Here is a 17,813-nt window from a genome sequence, read left to right as displayed (position 1 = left end):
CACTACCCGTTGAGCCCGACCATCTAGCCAGTTTTCTATCCACCTTACCGTCCATTCATCCAGCCCATACTTCTTTAACTTGCTGGCAAGAATACTGTGGGAGACTGTATCAAAAGCTTTGCTAAAGTCCAGAAATAGCACATCCACTGCTTTCCCCTCATCCACAGAGCCGTCATAGAAGGCAGTTAGGTTAGTCAGGCATGACTTGCCCTTGGTGAATCCATGCTGACTGTTCCTGATCACTTTCCCCTCCTTTAAGTGGTTCAGGATTGATTTCTTGAGGACCTGTTCCATGATTTTTCCAGGGACTGAGGTGAGACTGACTGGCCTGTAGTTCCCTGGATCTTCCTTCTTCCCTTTTTTAAAGATGGGCACTACATTAGCTTTTTTCCAGTCATCCGGGACCTCCCCCGATCGCCATGATTTTTCAAAGATAATGGCCAATGGCTCTGCAATCTCATCGGCCAACTCCTTTAGCACCCTCGGATGCAGCGCATCCGGCCCCATGGACTTGTGCTCGTCCAGCTTTCCTAAATAGCCCCGAACTACTTCTTTCTCCACAGAGAGCTGGTCACCTCCTCCCCATACCATGCTGCAGAGTGCAGCTGTCTGGGAGCTGACCTTGTCTGTGAAGACAGAGGCAAAAAAAGCATTGAGTACACTAGCTTTCTCCACATCCTCTGTCACTAGGTTCCCTCCCTCATTCAGCAAGAGGCCCACACTTTCCTTGACTTTCTTCCTGTTGCTAACATACCTAAAGAAACCCTTCTTGTTACTCCTAACATCTCCGGCTAGCTGCAACTCCAAGTGTGATTTGGCCTTCCTGATTTCCCTCCTGCATGCCTGAGCAATACTTTTATACTCCTCCCTGGTTATTTGTCCAATCTTCCACTTCTTGTAAGCTGTTCTTTTGTGTTTAAGACGAGCAAGGATTTCACTGTTAAGCCAAGCTGGTCGCCTGCCATATTTACTTTTCTTCCTACACATCGGGATGGTTTGTTCCTGCAACTTCAATAAGGTTTCTTTAAAATACAGCCAGCTTTCCTCAACTCCTTTCCCCGTCATGTTATTCTCCCAGGGGACCTTGCCCATCAGTTCCCTGAGGGAGTCGAAATCTGCTTTTCTGAAGTCCAGGGTCTCTGTTTTACTGCTCTCCTTTCTTCCTTGTGTCAGGATCCTGAACTCGACCATCTCATGGTCACTGCCTCCCAGGTTCCCATCCACTATTGCTTCCTCTACTATTCCTTCCCTGTTTGTGAGCAGCAGGTCAAGAAGAGCTTTTCCCCTAGTTGGTTCCTCCAGCACTTGCACCAGAAAATTGTCCCCTACACTTTCCAGAAACTTCCTGGATTGCCTGTGCACTGCTGTATTGCTCTCCCAGCAGATATCGGGGTGATTAAAGTCACCCATGAGAACCAGGGCCTGTGATCCAGCAACTTCTGTTAGTTGCTGGAAGAAAGCCTCGTCCACCTCATCCCCCTGGTCCGGTGGTCTGTAGCAGACTCCCACCATGACATTACCCTTGTTGTTCATACTTCTAAATTTAATCCAGAAACACTCAGGTTTTTCTGCAGTTTCATACTGGAGCTCTGAATTTTGACACGGATGTTAAACCTTATGATGATGCTACTTTTCAATTAATACCTGTAAACAGACCACAGCAGAGAAACCATAACACACCTGGTTTGCTGGGTGAGGGGGAAACTGAGGCACGCTGCCTCATGGCCTTAATGGCTGGATGCCAAGAGAACTGTAACACAACCTGCCTTTGAGATAGTCAGTGACTAACCCTCTTGCAGTAAGCTAAGGGGGCAGGTGTGACATTCTGTACCTCGAGGCACCCCCATGTTCACAGGCTTATAATACGACTGTGTGGTATCCAATGCAAAAAGTTTGTCATGTTGGGTGTCTTCGGAAGGCTCACGATGCACTGAGCATTGTTGTTATAGTGACGTTATAGGTTCTAATTTCATGTATATAGTTATGGGGCTGAAAATGTGTCTTCATGGCTTAAAACAAGCCCAGGCAAAAACTCTCCAGGAGCAGAGGGGCAGTTCACACCTCATCAGGGCATGGATGGGACAAACCCAGCTCAGCCTCACAGGATCAAAGGACACTGGCCTAGGCAGCAACAAAGGATCTGTTGGACTCTCGAGTGAGTCACCCCCCTTCCCTGGGTCAGTTTGGGACTGCGATGAGGTGATGCTCACCTGACCATGAACGGAGTGGGGGCAAAGCCAAGAGGGAAGAAAGGACGTGATAAAAGGGAGAGACATTTGCCAGGCTCTTCCTCTCTCTTCCACCTCCATCTACAGACGCCACCACCAAGCGACTGAAGCGCTGATCAGAGGGGAGAGCCTGGCTGAAGGGCAGCCAGCCAGCCTGTGGTGAGAAGCATCTCAGCTTGTAAGGGCGCTGAAAGATCAGCTTAGACTGCGTTTCGCTTTTATTTCATTTGACCAAATCCGACTTGTACTTTGACTTATCATCACTTAAAATCTACCTGTTATAGACAATAAAGGTGTTTGTTTCTCTTTACCAGTGAGTTTGTATGACGTGTGGGGTAAATCTGCTCAGGTTGTCAAAGGCTGGCGTGTATCTACTGTCCATCGTTGAAGTGGTGAACCAATTAATAAATGTGCACTGCCCATCTTGAGCAGTGCAAGATGGTATATTCCCGGGGTGGTCCCCTTTGCCCATCCCGCTTCCCATATCATCTCACACTCCCCTTGGCCCATCCCCCACGCCTATGCCATCTCAAACGCCCCTTGGCCCATCCCCCCTTCCCTTCGCCCAGCCCCCTCCCATGCCACCTCACAATCCCCTTTGCCCATCTCCCTTCCCTTGCCATCTCACGCTGCCCTGTGCCCAGCCGCTTTCCCTACCACAGGGGTAGGCAGCCTATGGCGCGGGTGCCGAAGGCGGCACGCGAGCTGATGTTCAGTGGCACTCACGCTGCCCAGGTCCTGGCCACCGACCCGGGGGGCTCTGCCTTTTAATTTAATTTTAAATGAAGCGTCTTAAACCTTTTAAAAGCCTTATTTACTTTACACACAGCCATAGTTCAGTTCTATATCATCGACTTATAGAAAGAGACCTCCTAAAAACGTCGCAATGTGTGACCGGCACGGGAGACCTTAAACCGGAGTGAATAAATGAAGACGCGGCACAGCGCCGCTGAAGGGTTGCCGCCCCCCCCCCGCCCCCCCATCTCAGTCTTTTCTTTCTTTCACCCTGACACCTCCTCTCTCGCGTCTTTCTTTCACACTCGTCAATTCTCTCGCCCTCATCCCTTTTCTGTCTCCGGCTCCGCTCCCCCCGGCTCCCCATGATGAGCGGGTTTCTTTCCCCGCAGCTCTTTCCTTTCCTGGCCCCGGTGCTGTCAGTGGAAATTCTCAGCCGCGCTCCCGCTTCCCTCGGCGCCTCCCTCCCGGGTCCGCCCCGCGCCTATAAAGCCCCGGGCGCCGGGCGCCGCTGGCTCATTTCTGCCCCGGACCTCAGCCCCGGCTCGGAGGGAGCAGCCGCCTGCCCCCATGACGGCTCCACAGCGCAGCCAGGACCCCGAGAGCCTCCTCCCCGCCGGCTCCCGACGCGCCTGCCCCTGTCGGAGCCTGGACTGGTGCCTGCTGCTGGGGCTGTGCGCCCTGGGCGCAGCGTTGCTGGCGCTCGCCTTGTTCTCGGCCTGGAGGGTCCTGCCCCGGCCGCTGGAGACCCCGGAGCCTCCCCTAGCCTCGCCCAGAATGAGAAAGGTAAAGGGGGCGGCGGGGAGGCGTCTGTCCAGCCCACGGTCCCCTGTCTGTCTGCCCCCTTCTGTCTCCCTGCCCACAGGGCAGGGGTCTGTGTGTCCGGCTAGGGCAGTCCCCACTCCCCTCCTGCCTGTCTGTTCCTGGCAGTCTGGGGATCTGTCTCTCTGGGGAGAGGAGGGTCTGTCTGTCTGGCCCGGACGGGTGGGCTCTGTGGGTGTGGAGATAGTGGGGGTAGGGTCTCTCCCCTTGGCTAGCTGTCTGTCTCCCAGCCCTGTGGGGCCCCCCTCTCCCACTTTCCATACCAGACCTTCGGGGACCCCTCTCCAACACTTCAGGTGTAAATACCCACGTGCACGGATTGTTTGGACAGCCATTGCTTAACCTCCTCACGAGCGAGGAGCTGTACACTGAGGAAGGGTGGCCTAGGGGGTAGTGTGCTGGCCTGGGCCATGGGAGACCTGCATTGAATTCCCAGCTCTGCCACAGACTGTCTGTGTGATCCTGACCAAGTCACTTCATCTCCCTGCCTCAGTTTCCCCACTCTTCTTTGTCACAGGAGTACTGGGCAGTGTTCAGATGCTACAGGTGAGGGAGGAGGACGGTGTGAGGTAGCTGATTCTTAATTTTCGGGCACAGTGGGTGATTTAGGGATGTGACACTTAAAGCCCTAAATCATCTGTCAGCTGCCAGTAGTTGCTTGGGGTTTTGCCGCAGATCCTGCCAGCTAAGCAGGACTGGGAGCGGAGGTGCTGGAACACTTTGTATAGTGGGTGATGCTGAGAGCCACTGACCCAAACTGTAACCCCTCTATGTAATGGAAACCTCTTCAAGCTGGGAGCAGCACCCCTAGTTCCATCACCTATGACTGGGACTCCATTTAACCCAGGGATTAACTTGCCACCTTGGGGCCCAATTTCTAGAGGTGCTGGGTACTTGCGACACAAACCGAAGTCAACAGCGACTGCAGGCTTAACTTGAAAACCAGGCCTGGGACGTCACAGGCAAACATCAGCCCAGAAACCCCAGTGCCCGCCTTTGCAAAATGTCACTCTGTGTGACCGGCAGGCCACTGGAAAGTCCTTTGCATTCCCAGCTGACAGCGTCTCGGCTCTCAAGTTCTGCATCTCAACTTCCTCAAAAGTTTGCATACGCCCGGGTCCTGCCTTTGAGTCTACATCCGTCGGGTCTAATTTATATTATCTAGTTGGTGCTGCCATATGCGCTAAGGTGTCTGGGGTGGGGAGGGGGGGAATAGTATCTTGTCTGATCCTTGAGGGAAACAGCTGGTCTCTGAGCATTGTCAAGTGCATCTTTTTTTTGTAAAACAACCCCTCTCTCTTCCTCTTTTCAGGAGGCTGGTGCCCAGATGATGCCCACAAGCGGTGAGTATTTTACAGTTACTTGACATTAATGGCTCCTGTTTTCCCTTTCCTGAAGGGGGAAAAATGGGAGTTTGGGGGACCTAAATTCTGTGGAGGCTCTGGGATGGGAGACTGATACGCTGTTTGCTTCGCTGACATACACAAACCAATGTATCTGCTGTCGCCTGCAGCAGGCTGGATAATTCCCCATGCTCCACCCCATCTGTCCATCAAAGGAGACTCTCAGACTCATGCTGTTTGTACAGTAGGGAAATCTGTCTCTGTCACGCTGCAGATCGAAGCAGGTTTGAGCTGGACCGATGCTTAACATCCGACTAAGCCGGTGTTCATTTAATCAGGTTTTGGGTTTGCATCGGAAGAAGTGGGCTCTGTAGCCCACGGAAGCTTATGCTCAAATACATTTGTTGGTCTCTAAGGTGCCACAAGTCCTCCTGTTCTTCATTTAATCAGGGGTGCTCTAGCCTCTAAGCCAGAACCCCAGACCACATTACACTTTGGCTGCAATGCCAAACCGAATTTGTTGTCTACTCCTGCTCCTTTCGGCAAACATCCCATACAGGGAGTAGGTTGCTACCTTCACTGTCTTGACTAAATTCACACTCTAGTTATATTCTGCTGACCTAAACCACAGACATACTTTCCGTTGGATAAGTGAGATCCCCCGTTTGCTTCCTCTCTGAAACTGTCACAGGAGTATTGTGAAACATTCAGACATGAAGGTGGTGGAGGAGGAAGGCGTAAGACAGATGATTGTTAAATTCAAGGGCACAATGGATGATTTAGGGATGTGACCTAAATCGCTCGTAAATCTGTTCTGCTCCACCCCAGAGGTGGCTGCATTTCCATGGGAGACATAAGTGATTCTGAAGTACACCTCTACCTCAGTATAACGCTGTCCTTGGGAGCCAAAAAGTCTTACTGCGTTATAGGTGAAACTGCATTATATCGAACTGACTTTGCTCTGCCGGAGTGCGCAGCCCTGCCCCCCGGAGCACTGCTTTACCGTGTTCCATCCAAATGTGTGTTATATCGGGTTGTGTTATATTGGGGTAGAGGTGTATAAAGTTGGTGGAGTCAAGCAGTGAGTGCTTTTGAGATCTCTCTGGGTGAAAGAGCCATAAAACAGATGGTGAGGTGGGGCTGATTTGGTATTTGGCCTAATCACTAGAACGCTGGGGTTCTCCAGCCTCCTGACTTGGACAAATGCATCGTTACAAAGCTGTGTGGATATATTTCCCAGCCTCCAAAGAGTGAATTGTGGGTATTTCTCTCCCAGCAGTGATTGATTGATGCTGTATATTTCCAGGGCCACCCAGAGGATTCAGAGGGTCTGGGGGAAAGCAATTTTGGGAGCCCCTTCCATAAAAAAAAGTTGCAATACTATATTCTCGTGGGGGCCCCTGCGGGGCCTGGGGCAAATTGCCCCACTAGCCCCCCCCCCTCTGGGCAGCCCTGTATGTTTCATGAGCACCTCACCACTCCTAGAGTCAATGAGAGTTGTCTTGGTTACACATGCTTGGGAGAATCCAATAGCGTGTCTAGAAATGGGGCGCTGTGACCTAAAGGCTCCGTTAAGGCAGAGCATAAAGAGAAGGCCGTGAAGATAGAAATCTAAGCTGTGTTGCCAGCAGTGGACCCTAGAGAGTGCTTCAGCTCTGAATATGTTGTTCATGGCTCACGCGAACAGAGTCCAGGCCACTAGATTGACGTGAGTCGTGTTGGCGTATTCTGCAGCATGTGACCTTCTCCTGCCTATGGGAGCAGGAAGGAAATGGTTTCACTGCTTGCAAAATTAAAACCAGATGCGGAGAAGTCGTAAGGCAGCAGTCCCAGTGTGAGGGAATGCCTGAAAAGCCCCCTGGCTCGGACCCATGAGCTCGTACTGGGGCTGGATCGCCAGTAGACATAGCACAGGGCTCTGCGGTAGGATGGCACCATCCTGCATGGAGAAATCCCTGAGCTGAGGATTGGGGTGAGGACGTGTTGTCTAGTGGTTAGACAACCCCTGCCGCTAAAGGAGAATCTCTCATTAGCTCTTGTCAGTGCAGAGCCGGACACACGGTTGAGCAGTTAAGACTCCATCCAGGAGAGGTCACTGTGGTGCATGCGTTGACTAGCCAGGTCACTAGTAGACTCCCATACTTTGCAGGCCCCAGCTCTTCTATCACCCTTTTCATCAGTGCTTTGCAAAGGGCGTGATCATTCTCCCCATTTCGCAGCTGGGGAAACTGAGTCTTTATCCCCGTCTCTTCAAAGATGACTAACATGCTTTCCCTCTTCTACCCTGTTTCTGCAGCTGTAATCAAGGACAGAGTAATGGAGTTCGATCATCTCCAGGGTATTGATGGAGTGGTTTTCAACTCCCACTTCAACTACCACGACATTTCGCACGCGCTGGAGGTGAAGGTCGGCGGCCTCTATTTTATCTACGCCCAGCTTGCCGTCAAATGCATTGGTGATAAGTTATCTTGCAGCAAGCCGCAAACAGTCAAACTGATCATCTACCAGCTGTCCAGGGACACCCGCAGCCCTGTTCTGACCATCTCCCTGCACTTGTCCTCCAATTCGGAAGAGACCATGTCCAAGTTCTCGGCGGTTCTGCGACCTCTGAAAAAAGGCGACTCACTCTGTGTGAAGATGGACACTAATAACACAGACATCGAGAACTGGCAGCTGGACCAAACCGACAAAAAAGACAACTTCTTTGGCCTCTTTAAGCTACCTAGTTCTGCTGAGTCAGCGGACCAGTAGGCGGGAGCAAGGACCTCAGCGGTGGGAGTGGCAGTCAGTATATCGCCTTCGGTTCTCTCGGACTCTCTGCTAGAGGTTGTGGAGGGTAGATTCCACCTAGCAAAATTCCCAGGGTAACAACCAGCAGCAGACACTGGGAAAACACGGTGTGTTGCTAGCTCTGGCAGGGCACCGTTGCTTTGAGTGGCGACAGCTGGTTTCCATTCGAAGCAGGCCTGAAAGGGAAGGAACACGCTGTGAGGCGCGCTCGCCACACTGAAGAACCGGCGTGGGTCTGGTTTTAGCGATCAGTGATATTTATTATGATGTGTTTCTTTAGCATTCTGTAATTTATTGTAAGCAACTGGGAGATTGAATGAACGGTGCTGCTTTTTTTTTTATTTGTGTGTGGGGGTTGCTTTAAATGTTGACATGGACAGATATATTTCCATTGGGGCACACAGCAACCTTAATACTGATGTAGTAATTCCCGTGACGGTCAGCATTATGATTATCCGATCATTGCTTCACGTGGTATTATGCCATCCCTTTGGTCTTATGGTGCTAGTGTATGGTGCTGATCAGTATGGTTTAGCCATTGCCCACTGCTGGCTGGCATTGTAACTGCTCAGTCATGTGTCATAGGCCCTATATTGCTGAAAGCTACTGGAGATTCTCTTTTAGTAGAAGTAGATTGAGGCCTGTTCTTCTGGAGTAGAAAGGTCTGAGATCTGTCTGAGCTTGTCACCATGAAGCCCTAAGAGGCGACAGATTTGTTACAAGAGGGTGTTTGCCTATTTTGCATTCTGTGATTATGTATCTTAAAGTAGAGAGTGTTAGCATCTGTGTGGCCCCTCCCCCCCCAAATTAAGTACTAAAAATACACCTATGAAAATGCGTCTGTTTGAAACTTAATTGGAAAGAGTCCATTTAGAATTTAAGCAGCCTTCTGCCATGCTCCTAAAATTGGGTCTTATTCACTAGCACAGTGTCTCGTCAATTTCCATTTCCTGGTTGTGGTGTTAGCTCAGGGTGGAAATTGACTAGCTGGTTTCCACTGTACAATCTGAGTGACGTGTAAACAGCGTAAATGGGATTATTAAAAAATGCATTTAATCCCTAATAGTCACTTGGTCGGGGGTCGCAACAGCTTTCACAGGAGGCTTCTTGAGTTATTTAAGAAGATTGTGATTATTTTTAAAGCAATTTAGAGATGCTTAAATTAGCAGATACAACAGTTGCCAGGTTTCATGACTTTATCATGAGTCTTAGGATATTTAGTCCTTTTCTTAAAGCCCCAGGCTCTGGTGTCATGTGAATGCATCAACGTCTCAGGAATCGTTTTAACAAAAATCAATCCTAGCTCTAGTTTGTGGAGAAATGCTGGAAAAAGTGGCCCCCTGAAGTGCAAAATCCAGAAAGCAAAAGAAATCCCAATTTTATTTATATCCTTTTAAAATCTCCTGATTTTTTTTCAGCCAAGCTCACGATTTTTGTGCAGCCTGACTTGTGATATTTTGAATGCTTGGGACTGGTAACCCCTGCACAGAGAACTACAATCATGCCAATAACTTGACTTGAAACGGCACTTATCAAAGGCTCGGGTCTATCACTGCAATAGCATTACTCAGAGTAAGATACTATTCTGCACGCAGAAAGTGAGCAGTGCTGGCTCCTAAGTTATTGGGGCCCTGATCTTTTTATTAAAGGAGATGAGACTGCAGCTCACCTTGACTTCAGCTGGAGTTGGAGGGACTTTGCACTTCTGGAATAAAGACTTCCATAGCTCAATGCTGTTCTCTTGCACTCATGCTCTTCAGAACCCCTTAGGTAAAGCAACAGTGGTTCCAGACCTGTGTGGTTTTAATACATTGTCTGTGAAAGCTTGTCTGACATTCAGATGTATGCATTTTCTTCCTCCATACTGGGGTATATTTAATATATGACTATACAGTTTAAGTATTTATTAGCAATACATTTTTATTTCCAACCAGTGGATTAACCCACAAGAACTAAGGTAAACTCAGTCATGAGTGAGTTTAGAGGAGTTGTTTCTTAACCTTTCCCATCCTTTACAAAACGCATCTAGAGATTCCCTTTCCTCTCATCTTAAAAAGTGCGAAAAGATGTAACCCCATAGGCAGAGAACCTCTGATTTTAGGACACTTGTTCTCTGGTGGCTGGAAATACTTGTTCTCATTTATTTAAATAAGGCCTGAACCATGTGCATGGGAACAGCTAAGACTCAGGTGTATTATTGTCATATATGCTCTAACTTGTTTTGTAAAAACACTTCTGGAATATATATACTATATATTTAGTATGCACTTTAAATTGCTTATTTATTTTGATACAGCAGTTAAAATGGACGTGTCCATCAATAATAAACTATTTATACTCAAGAGTCCGCATGAGCCTGCACTGTATTTTATAATCTAGTTTCTCTGATCCTTTTGGGACCAACCCTCCAGTCGTACTGTTGGAAGGAGGAATGTGAGTTGAGGCAGATCAGAATCTGCTTTTCTGTGTTAATTATCCGGCAGGTGTTTCCGTCCTTTGGAAAAAGCCGCACTGTCTAACCCAGCCTTTCTCCGCTATCCCCTGGTGGTTGGTCAAAATTCAGTTTGGCCTTAGATCGAAAGAACTATAAGTCCAGTAATGAATAGCTCTGGATTGGTCTGGGGAGATGGAGCCTATGCGGCTTTGTAAGTTTGTCACATGGCCAAAACTTTTACTGGTACCTTTGCTTCTACATCTCCAACCAGATGGATCTTGAGCCTAAGGCTTAAGAAGTGACCTCAGTTGGAGAGGTGGGTGCTGACCATTTAGACACCAAGGGCCTGATTTTCACAGTTGGCTGCTAAATTCAGTGCCTGATGCTGAACTCCCATAGGAATCCTTTGCTCTGCCCTCTTCCACTCACCCTCAGAATTGTTCTTGTTATCTTGGTGCAAATCGGAGCAACTTCATTGCATTCTGTGGAGTCGCTCCACAGCTGCCCTGGGGTAAAAGAGAGCAGAATCTGCCCCAGGGCTACTTCTCCCAACCTTCTGGAGCTTTTTTCCTGTGGTAAAACTTGAGCGACATTCCAGAGTTGTGGTCGTCTTATGGTCCATCCATAGGAAGATACCCAACAGCTGATCGGGAGGGAGGGGGAGGCGCTGATCGGTGGGGCTGCCAGTGGGTGGGAGGCGCTGGGACCAGGGGTGGGGGAGATGATGGGGGGCTGCTGACGTATTACTGTGGCTCTTTGGCAATGTACATTGGTAAATTCTGGCTCCTTCTCAGGCTCAGGTTGGCCACCCCTGGGCTAAGGCCTTTGGCGAGGCAGCAGAGGCAGCCATAAGCCGGTCACATCCTCAAATTCCAAACTAGTCCCATTGAGATAAGGTGGTGTTGGGCTGTTAGGAATACAATCCTGTCCTGATAATGCCTGTCACCACCAGATAAAGGCGGTTAAAGAAAACTTAGTTTGATAGCATCCTGTCTGGCAAGAACTCACTTCTCAGTAGTTGTGGTTGTGAAACCCTCAGTTCTGTATGTTTTATCTTTATTTGGGCAAAATCTGTTAGTCTTTCAGGTGCCACCGGACTCCTCTTTTGTGGATACAGACTACACAGCTCCCCCCGCCCTCCCCCAATACTTGAAACTTTTCTCTTGTTAAGCTGTCTGGTTCTCTAATTGTTTCTGTCTGCTGTATAATGAATCTTGCTAGGTGTAAGTTAATTAGGGTAGTGGGATATAATTGGTTAGAGAAGTATGTTACAATCTGTTAGGATTGGTTAGATAGATTTCAGTAGAATGATTGGTGAAGGTGTAGCTGAGAATATTACTATATAATTTAGGGGCAAACAGGAAGTAAGTTGGGATTCGAAAATAAGGAAAAAGGAACTTGGATTTAAGCTTGCTGGAAGTTCACCCCAATAAACATCGAATTGTTTGCACCTTTGGACTTCGGGGATTGTTGCGAGAAGGAGCAGGGAAGTGGGAGGGTGAAGGAAGAGGCCCTCTAACACTGCTTTGAACCGTTCCCGAGTGGTGACACATGACCGATGTGTCCCCTCACCTGGCCCTCAAGCTTGGAACTGGCTCATCATGGTACATCACAGCCTGACGCACTTGGCACCTCAGCTCAAGGGTGTGACATCAGGCCCCCCAGCCTACCCATCGCAGGGGAGCTCCCTGCACAGCAGGGAGGAGACGGAGACAGGCGCTGCGGTCACGGCCCCAGATGCACATATCCTTCCACCCTCTTCTGGTGGAAACTGACGTGAGCTCAAGGCCAGAGGCATCTCTCTCTCTGTCTCTGCGTCAGCGCCACCTCCTCGCTCCCTCCTAAACAATAACAAGGGAAGTCTACACAACAACCCACACAAAGCTAACCACATCCCTAGTGGTGACAATGTGAGCTCCAACTCGCCCCTGGTTTTAATCCTTTCCTTCCCTGTGCGATTAATGATCTCGGGGCCTAAGTGTCAGGTTCGGCTGTAAGACTCCTGGCTTCACTTGCTTGGGCGTGGCGCTGCCCAACCCTGTGCCTCAGTTTCCCTAGCTGTTGCATAGGGAGAACAATCCGTCCCCTTGTTCAGACTGTAAGCTCTTTGTTTCTTGCTGTGTGTCTGTACAGTGCCTGGCATGTTGGGGATCTTGCTTTTGCTAGGGCACTCGAAGTGCTGCTGTGATGCAAGGATTGGTGGCAGAGGGGGCACACCCTGAAAGGTTTAGCATCTCTTCCCCTGAAGTGCCAGGATGAGTGGGAGTCCAGTTCCCAGCAGGCCATTGCAGTGCAATGGTTCTGTGGGAACAATGCTGCCCACACGTGATGGCGCCAGAGTGACATGCAACCTACTACTGCTGCTGACTCTTTAGAGGGGAATTCTGCTTTAACTTACGTGGTGGTGGCTTGGGGGTTTGGATCAGGCTTGTAATCGTGCTTCCCCGTAAAAGTGATTTGATATCCACGTGTTGGGAATACTGCAGGAGCACGAGCTGCGTGCAGAGCTCCCAGCTACTCCAGTTCTGTCCCCTCCCAGCAGGGGATGCTGTAGGGATGGGCCTGGTGGGGTGCTGTAGGGATGGGCCTGGCGGGGTGCTGTAGGGATGGGCCTGGCTGGGTGCTGTAGTGTGGAAGCAAAAGTGCTGGGTGTGAGGGAAGCCACTCCGTGCCTCAGTTTCCCCACATATAAAAGGGACAATGCCAATTCTCTTGCGAGGGTTGCATGACATTAACTTTTTCTCATCTGGCGCTGGCAAAGCTCTAAATCCCATGAGCTGGAAGGGTCGGGACTCAACCCCCGCCTCCCCCCCGCCCACCTTGGACAGCAACGCTTCCCAATTGCACAACGCTTTCCTGTCTTCCTGAGCGGAGCTGGCAGCCGATGTGGTCTGAGGCCTATGGGCCTGGCAGACGCCTTTGTTCCATTCTGCTCCACACAGCATCTACCACCCCGGGCAGACCAGGGAACAGGCTGGGGATGTAGAGCCGATTGCATCACGCCACGTTGCTAATTAAATCAAGGCTCTCGGGGCAAAAAAATCATATCCTGTTGGCTCAGCCAGAGGCACAAAGCTGAGCAGTTAGAGACCAGGAAAGGAGGCAAATGGGTCAGAAATGGTTCAAATGGCTCATTTTTAAAAAGTGGGTTTTTTTTGTTAAAAAAAGTTGGGCATTCTCCCCCCCTTTGTGTGTGTGTGTGTGTGTGTGTGGGGGGAAATCTGAAATTGCAAAAAAAAAATAATTAGCCTTTTAATAGTTTTTTCTTTCCTTTCCCCCTTGTGGTTTCCTTCCCCTTTCACATCTTATTTTTATCTCTTTTTCGACTTTTTTCCTCAAATCCCATTTTTCTTGCTGAAAAACCAAATGTTCATTTGAAGATCTCATAAAAAAAAAAACCAACTTCCAAGGGGGGTGGAGCAGAATAGAAAATGGAGGCAGCAAACAAAACAAAACAACCCCCGCCCCCCCACAACCGGGTCAATTTTAAACTCCACTAAATGAACATTTGGAGATTTTTTTCACCCCCACCCCAGTTGTTTTTCTCTTTTCAATGAGTTGGGTTTTTTTGCGAGGGGGGCAGCATGTGGGGGAATTGAACTCTCCCCCTCTGCGTTTCCAGGCTGGATGGTAATTCTGGGTAAATAGGGGAGGTGATCAATACACACGAAACGTCTGATGCGGCTGAGAAATGAAGCGGCGACGTCAGTCATTCTGCTGCTGGGCCAACAGGGGCCAGCACTGAGGTGGGCGGGGCAGTTAGGAGCTAGAGGGCAGGTGGGGGGGGTTTCCCTTGTGGGTGGACTCCAAGGCGTGCTATGCTGAGTAGGTCTCATCCCAGCTGCAGTCAGTTTCCCAGGGCGCAGTGCGGAGGCTGTAAGATGCAAGAGCAGAGGTGGAGAAACTGAGTCCTCTCTGCAAGCAACTGGGACTGGAGGAGCTGGGAGCTTCCCCAACAGCCAGGGCTCCTGCCCCTTCCCTACAGCGCCCCCTGCTGGGAGAGGCTGGGAGCTCCCCCTTCCCACACAGCCAGGGCTCCTGCCCCACTGCCTACAGCGCCCCCTGCTGGGAGAGGCTGGGAGCTCCCCCTTCCCACACAGCCAGGGCTCCTGCCCCACTGCCTACAGCGCCCCCTGCTGGGAGAGGCTGGGCAGGAGGATCCAGCCACTCGACCTCTTGTCGTGGTCTCAGGGAGATGGAGTTGGAATCCTGGTGGCACCTCACCACATCCACCAGACCTATTTCCTGGGGCGATAGACCACAGCATGGAGCTGATTCACTGACAACTCATCCGCTTGCCCTAACTCACTCGCCCCCAGAGCTGTGGGCTAGAACCCAAGAATCCTGCTTCCCACTTCCCTTCCTCTGACCCTCAGCCCAGAGTCTCATCCCCAGCACCTTCAAATAGAACCCAGGAGCCCTGCCTCCTCCTGGTCCAGTGCTCTACCAAACCAGATCATAAACCAGAACCACATTCCCCCAGCCAGAACCCAGGAGTCCCACCTCCCTGCTTGACTCACTAGATCCCACGCCCCTTCCAGAGCTGGGTCTAGAACCCAGCAGCCCTGAAGTCCCAGCCCCCCAACACATGTTACGCCATTAGCCAAGGCCCCTGCCCCCTGGCTAGCCCTGTGTAAATGTGACCCCCGCCTCATATGATCTCAGCAAATATATTTGGTTCCCACAGCTCTTCCTGTTGAAGCTGCACGCTAGGGACTGGAGACGCAATCCCTGGGCTGGTTCACCCCCCATCGGTTCTGCTCCCGCAGATCAGGGCTAATGAGTTTCTGTAAGAGGCTGGCAGCATAACAAGCCTGAGAATGATGAGAACCAGGTGGCGAGAAGCTGGGGAAGCAGGGCTGCTGGCTGAGCTGTCGCTGTGATTCGCACTAGCTAATTGCGGTTCTCACCCTGCCCTTGGTTTGACCCAGATCCACAAAGGGCCCTAGGTGCCCAAGGCCCTCCGTGTGGGAGGTTCCTGTCCCCCCAACACACACACTTGAACGAGCGAAAGGATTTCTGAGAACAGGATTTCTGAGCTACGTGACATTTGGGGGGATGCCTCAGTTTCCCCTGTTGAAGCTGTTCCATTGTGGATCTAATTCAAATACCCCCTGGAGCAGGGTGGGGTGGGGTGGCCCCTGGTCTCCCACCTGAGTGCCCAGACCATCAGTCTAGGGAGTCATTCTCAGTCTCCTCTCTGTGACCCAATGGCTCTTTAATGATTTAATCCAGTGGTTCCCAAAGTGGGGGGTCCCCCATGGGTTATGCAGGGGGTCCGTCCCTTGAGCCAGGGCTGGAATGTGCCAGAACAGTGTTCCGGCACTTCTGATGCATGGCGGACGCTCTTTTGTCCTCAAACGGCACCGTGACTTTGCACACACTGAGCGTGAGAGGTCTCACTGGTGGGGGCCTTCTCTGGCTGGCGGGGGCGTTCTGGCAGTACCAGGACTGAAAGTCAGTCAGATGCTAAAGGGATCCTCGGTAGCAAAAAGTTTGGGAACCGCTAGTGAATGAAATGCGTCGACCCCAAGGCGCTGACTTTCTAACGGGCCAGGTGAGGTCATGCATTTCGTCTCACATCTGGCTGGCTGAGTCTGTTGTCACTCTGTAGCACAGGGCGAGGGGTTGGGAAGCACCTCTCTTGCTCACACAGTCTAATTAATCTCACACCGGTTCCCTCCCACAGCTGGAGATAGAACACAGAAGTCCTGACTACCAGGCCCCTGCGCTAACCACTAGACCCCACCAGCCCCTCTGCTCTGACCACTAGACCCAACTCTCCTCTCACAGCTGGGGACAGAACCTCGGAGTCCTGACTCCCAGCACCCCCTGCTCTACCCACTACAATCATTCCCTCCTTACCAGTTTTGCTAAATCTCATATTTTCCCCCTCCCCAACCCATCCACCCTTAGCCCCTGCCCGTGTTTCAAACCCGCCGCTTGCTCCAGCAAACCCGGCCGGCAGAGAGCCAGGCAAGAAGCGCATGAAGCTCTGGTTCTGATGGTACCGCCCAAGGTTCGGCTGAGGCGGCTGCATGGGAGAGGAAGCTGTTCTCGGAAGGTAAGGGGGGGAGTAGGAAAGAGGGGGTGGGGAGAGGGGATTTTGGGTGAAAAATAGCACGAGCAAAATTCCATCCTCGGACCTGGCCCCCGCGGCGGCTGCGGTCGGGATTCTCAGAACGGAGCAGACCGGGGGCTTTTGGCACCCGGGTCATGCTTATCTCTGCCCATCAGGACGCATCTCAGGTGCATGCTGCTGGGCCCTGGCCTATTTAGAGACAGAGGAAGCTGAGGTCAGAGCTGGTTGGGGCCCTGAGCTTGGGTGGGGAGTGTACGTGCCGGAAAATATAAACAAACAATCAACAACTTGCATGCCCTGCACCTTGCTGTTAACACACCCAGCAGTGCTAGGGCCTTACCCCTGCTTTAGCTATGGGGAAACTGAGGTCCAGAGCCACTCGCCCAGGGAGGCAGCAGGGGCATTAGGAATCAACCCTACAGCTCCAAAGAGACGAGTGAGCTGAGCACCCCACCCACTGTACCATCCTTCCCCTCTGCTGCACCAGCCCTGCTCAGTAGGTAACCAGAAGGCATTGAGACCAGTATGTAACAGCCCCCAGGCATCCTGGTTTAGTTGGGGATTGGCCCTGCTTTGAGCAGGGGGTTGGACTAGATACCTCCTGGTCCCAGGGTGGCACAGGCAGCTGGCATTGCAGCCAGCACCGGGCCCAGCCTCAGCGCCGTCCAGCTGAGGAGCGCAGAGTACTGAAAAGAAAGCCCAGACCTGCCTCTCCCCCACAGGGTGGGTATTATCACTCCAGTGTTACAGAGTGGGAAACTGAGGCACACAGCCGGGAAGGGACTTGCCTTAGTGAATCCCTGGCAGAGCAAGGAATAGAACCCAGGAGTCCTGACCCAACACCACCCTTCGTCTAGCCCACTAGACCCCACTCCTCTCCCAGAGCTGGGAGCAGAGCTATGGAGGGCAGACTCCCAGTCCCCCCTTTTCTGACCATTAGACAGGGCCGGCTCCAGGCACCAGCAAAGGAAGCAGGTGCTTGGGGCGGCCAATGGAAAGGGGCGGCACGTCCGGGTCTTCGGTGGCAATTCGGCGGCGGGTCCCTCACTCTCTCTCAGAGGAAAGGACGCGTCGCCGAATTGCCGCTGAAGAATGAAGCGGTGTGGTAGAGCTGCCGCCGATCGCGGCTTTATCTTTTTTTTTTTTTTTGCTTCACCGCTTGAGGCGGCAAAAAAGCTGGAGCCGGCCCTGCCATTAGACCCCACTCCCCTTCCAGAGTACAACCAGGTCCCTCTTCATCAAGTTTGTGAAGGGACTGCTCAATGCAATGCAAAATAAATCCATGCACAGGAACTGCAGGCCGGGAACTTGCTGCTTTGTTGAACCACATCGCAGCAGCGTAGGTGTGGTGGGGGGACCACCCTCTAACTAAACAGGAA

The 17,813-nt window shown here is 51.3% G+C and overlaps 1 protein-coding gene across 1 annotated transcript; it reads left to right on the top strand.

Moving 5' to 3' along the window:
- The first annotated feature begins 3,533 nt into the window (after positions 1 to 3,533).
- LOC123353755 lies at positions 3,534 to 10,209 on the top strand. Its single transcript, XM_044995158.1, has 3 exons — positions 3,534 to 3,749; positions 5,098 to 5,128; positions 7,425 to 10,209. The coding sequence occupies exons 1-3, from the start codon at positions 3,534 to 3,536 to the stop codon at positions 7,877 to 7,879; spliced, it is 702 nt and encodes a 233-aa protein (XP_044851093.1). The 3' UTR covers positions 7,880 to 10,209.
- Positions 10,210 to 17,813: the final 7,604 nt, after the last annotated feature.

Source organism: Mauremys mutica, chromosome 20 (assembly GCF_020497125.1).
Source record: "Mauremys mutica isolate MM-2020 ecotype Southern chromosome 20, ASM2049712v1, whole genome shotgun sequence".
NCBI classification, from domain to species: Eukaryota; Metazoa; Chordata; order Testudines; family Geoemydidae; genus Mauremys; species Mauremys mutica.
This window is presented reverse-complemented; position numbering and strand designations above follow the sequence as displayed.

Coding starts and splice junctions, on each gene's coding strand:
- LOC123353755 (XM_044995158.1), top strand. CDS start 3,534: ATGACGGCTCCACAGCGCAGCCAGGACCCCGAGAGCCTCCTCCCCGCC. Junction 3,750..5,097: donor CCTCGCCCAGAATGAGAAAG/GTAAAGGGGGCG, acceptor TCCTCTTTTCAG/GAGGCTGGTGCCCAGATGAT. Junction 5,129..7,424: donor CCAGATGATGCCCACAAGCG/GTGAGTATTTTA, acceptor CTGTTTCTGCAG/CTGTAATCAAGGACAGAGTA.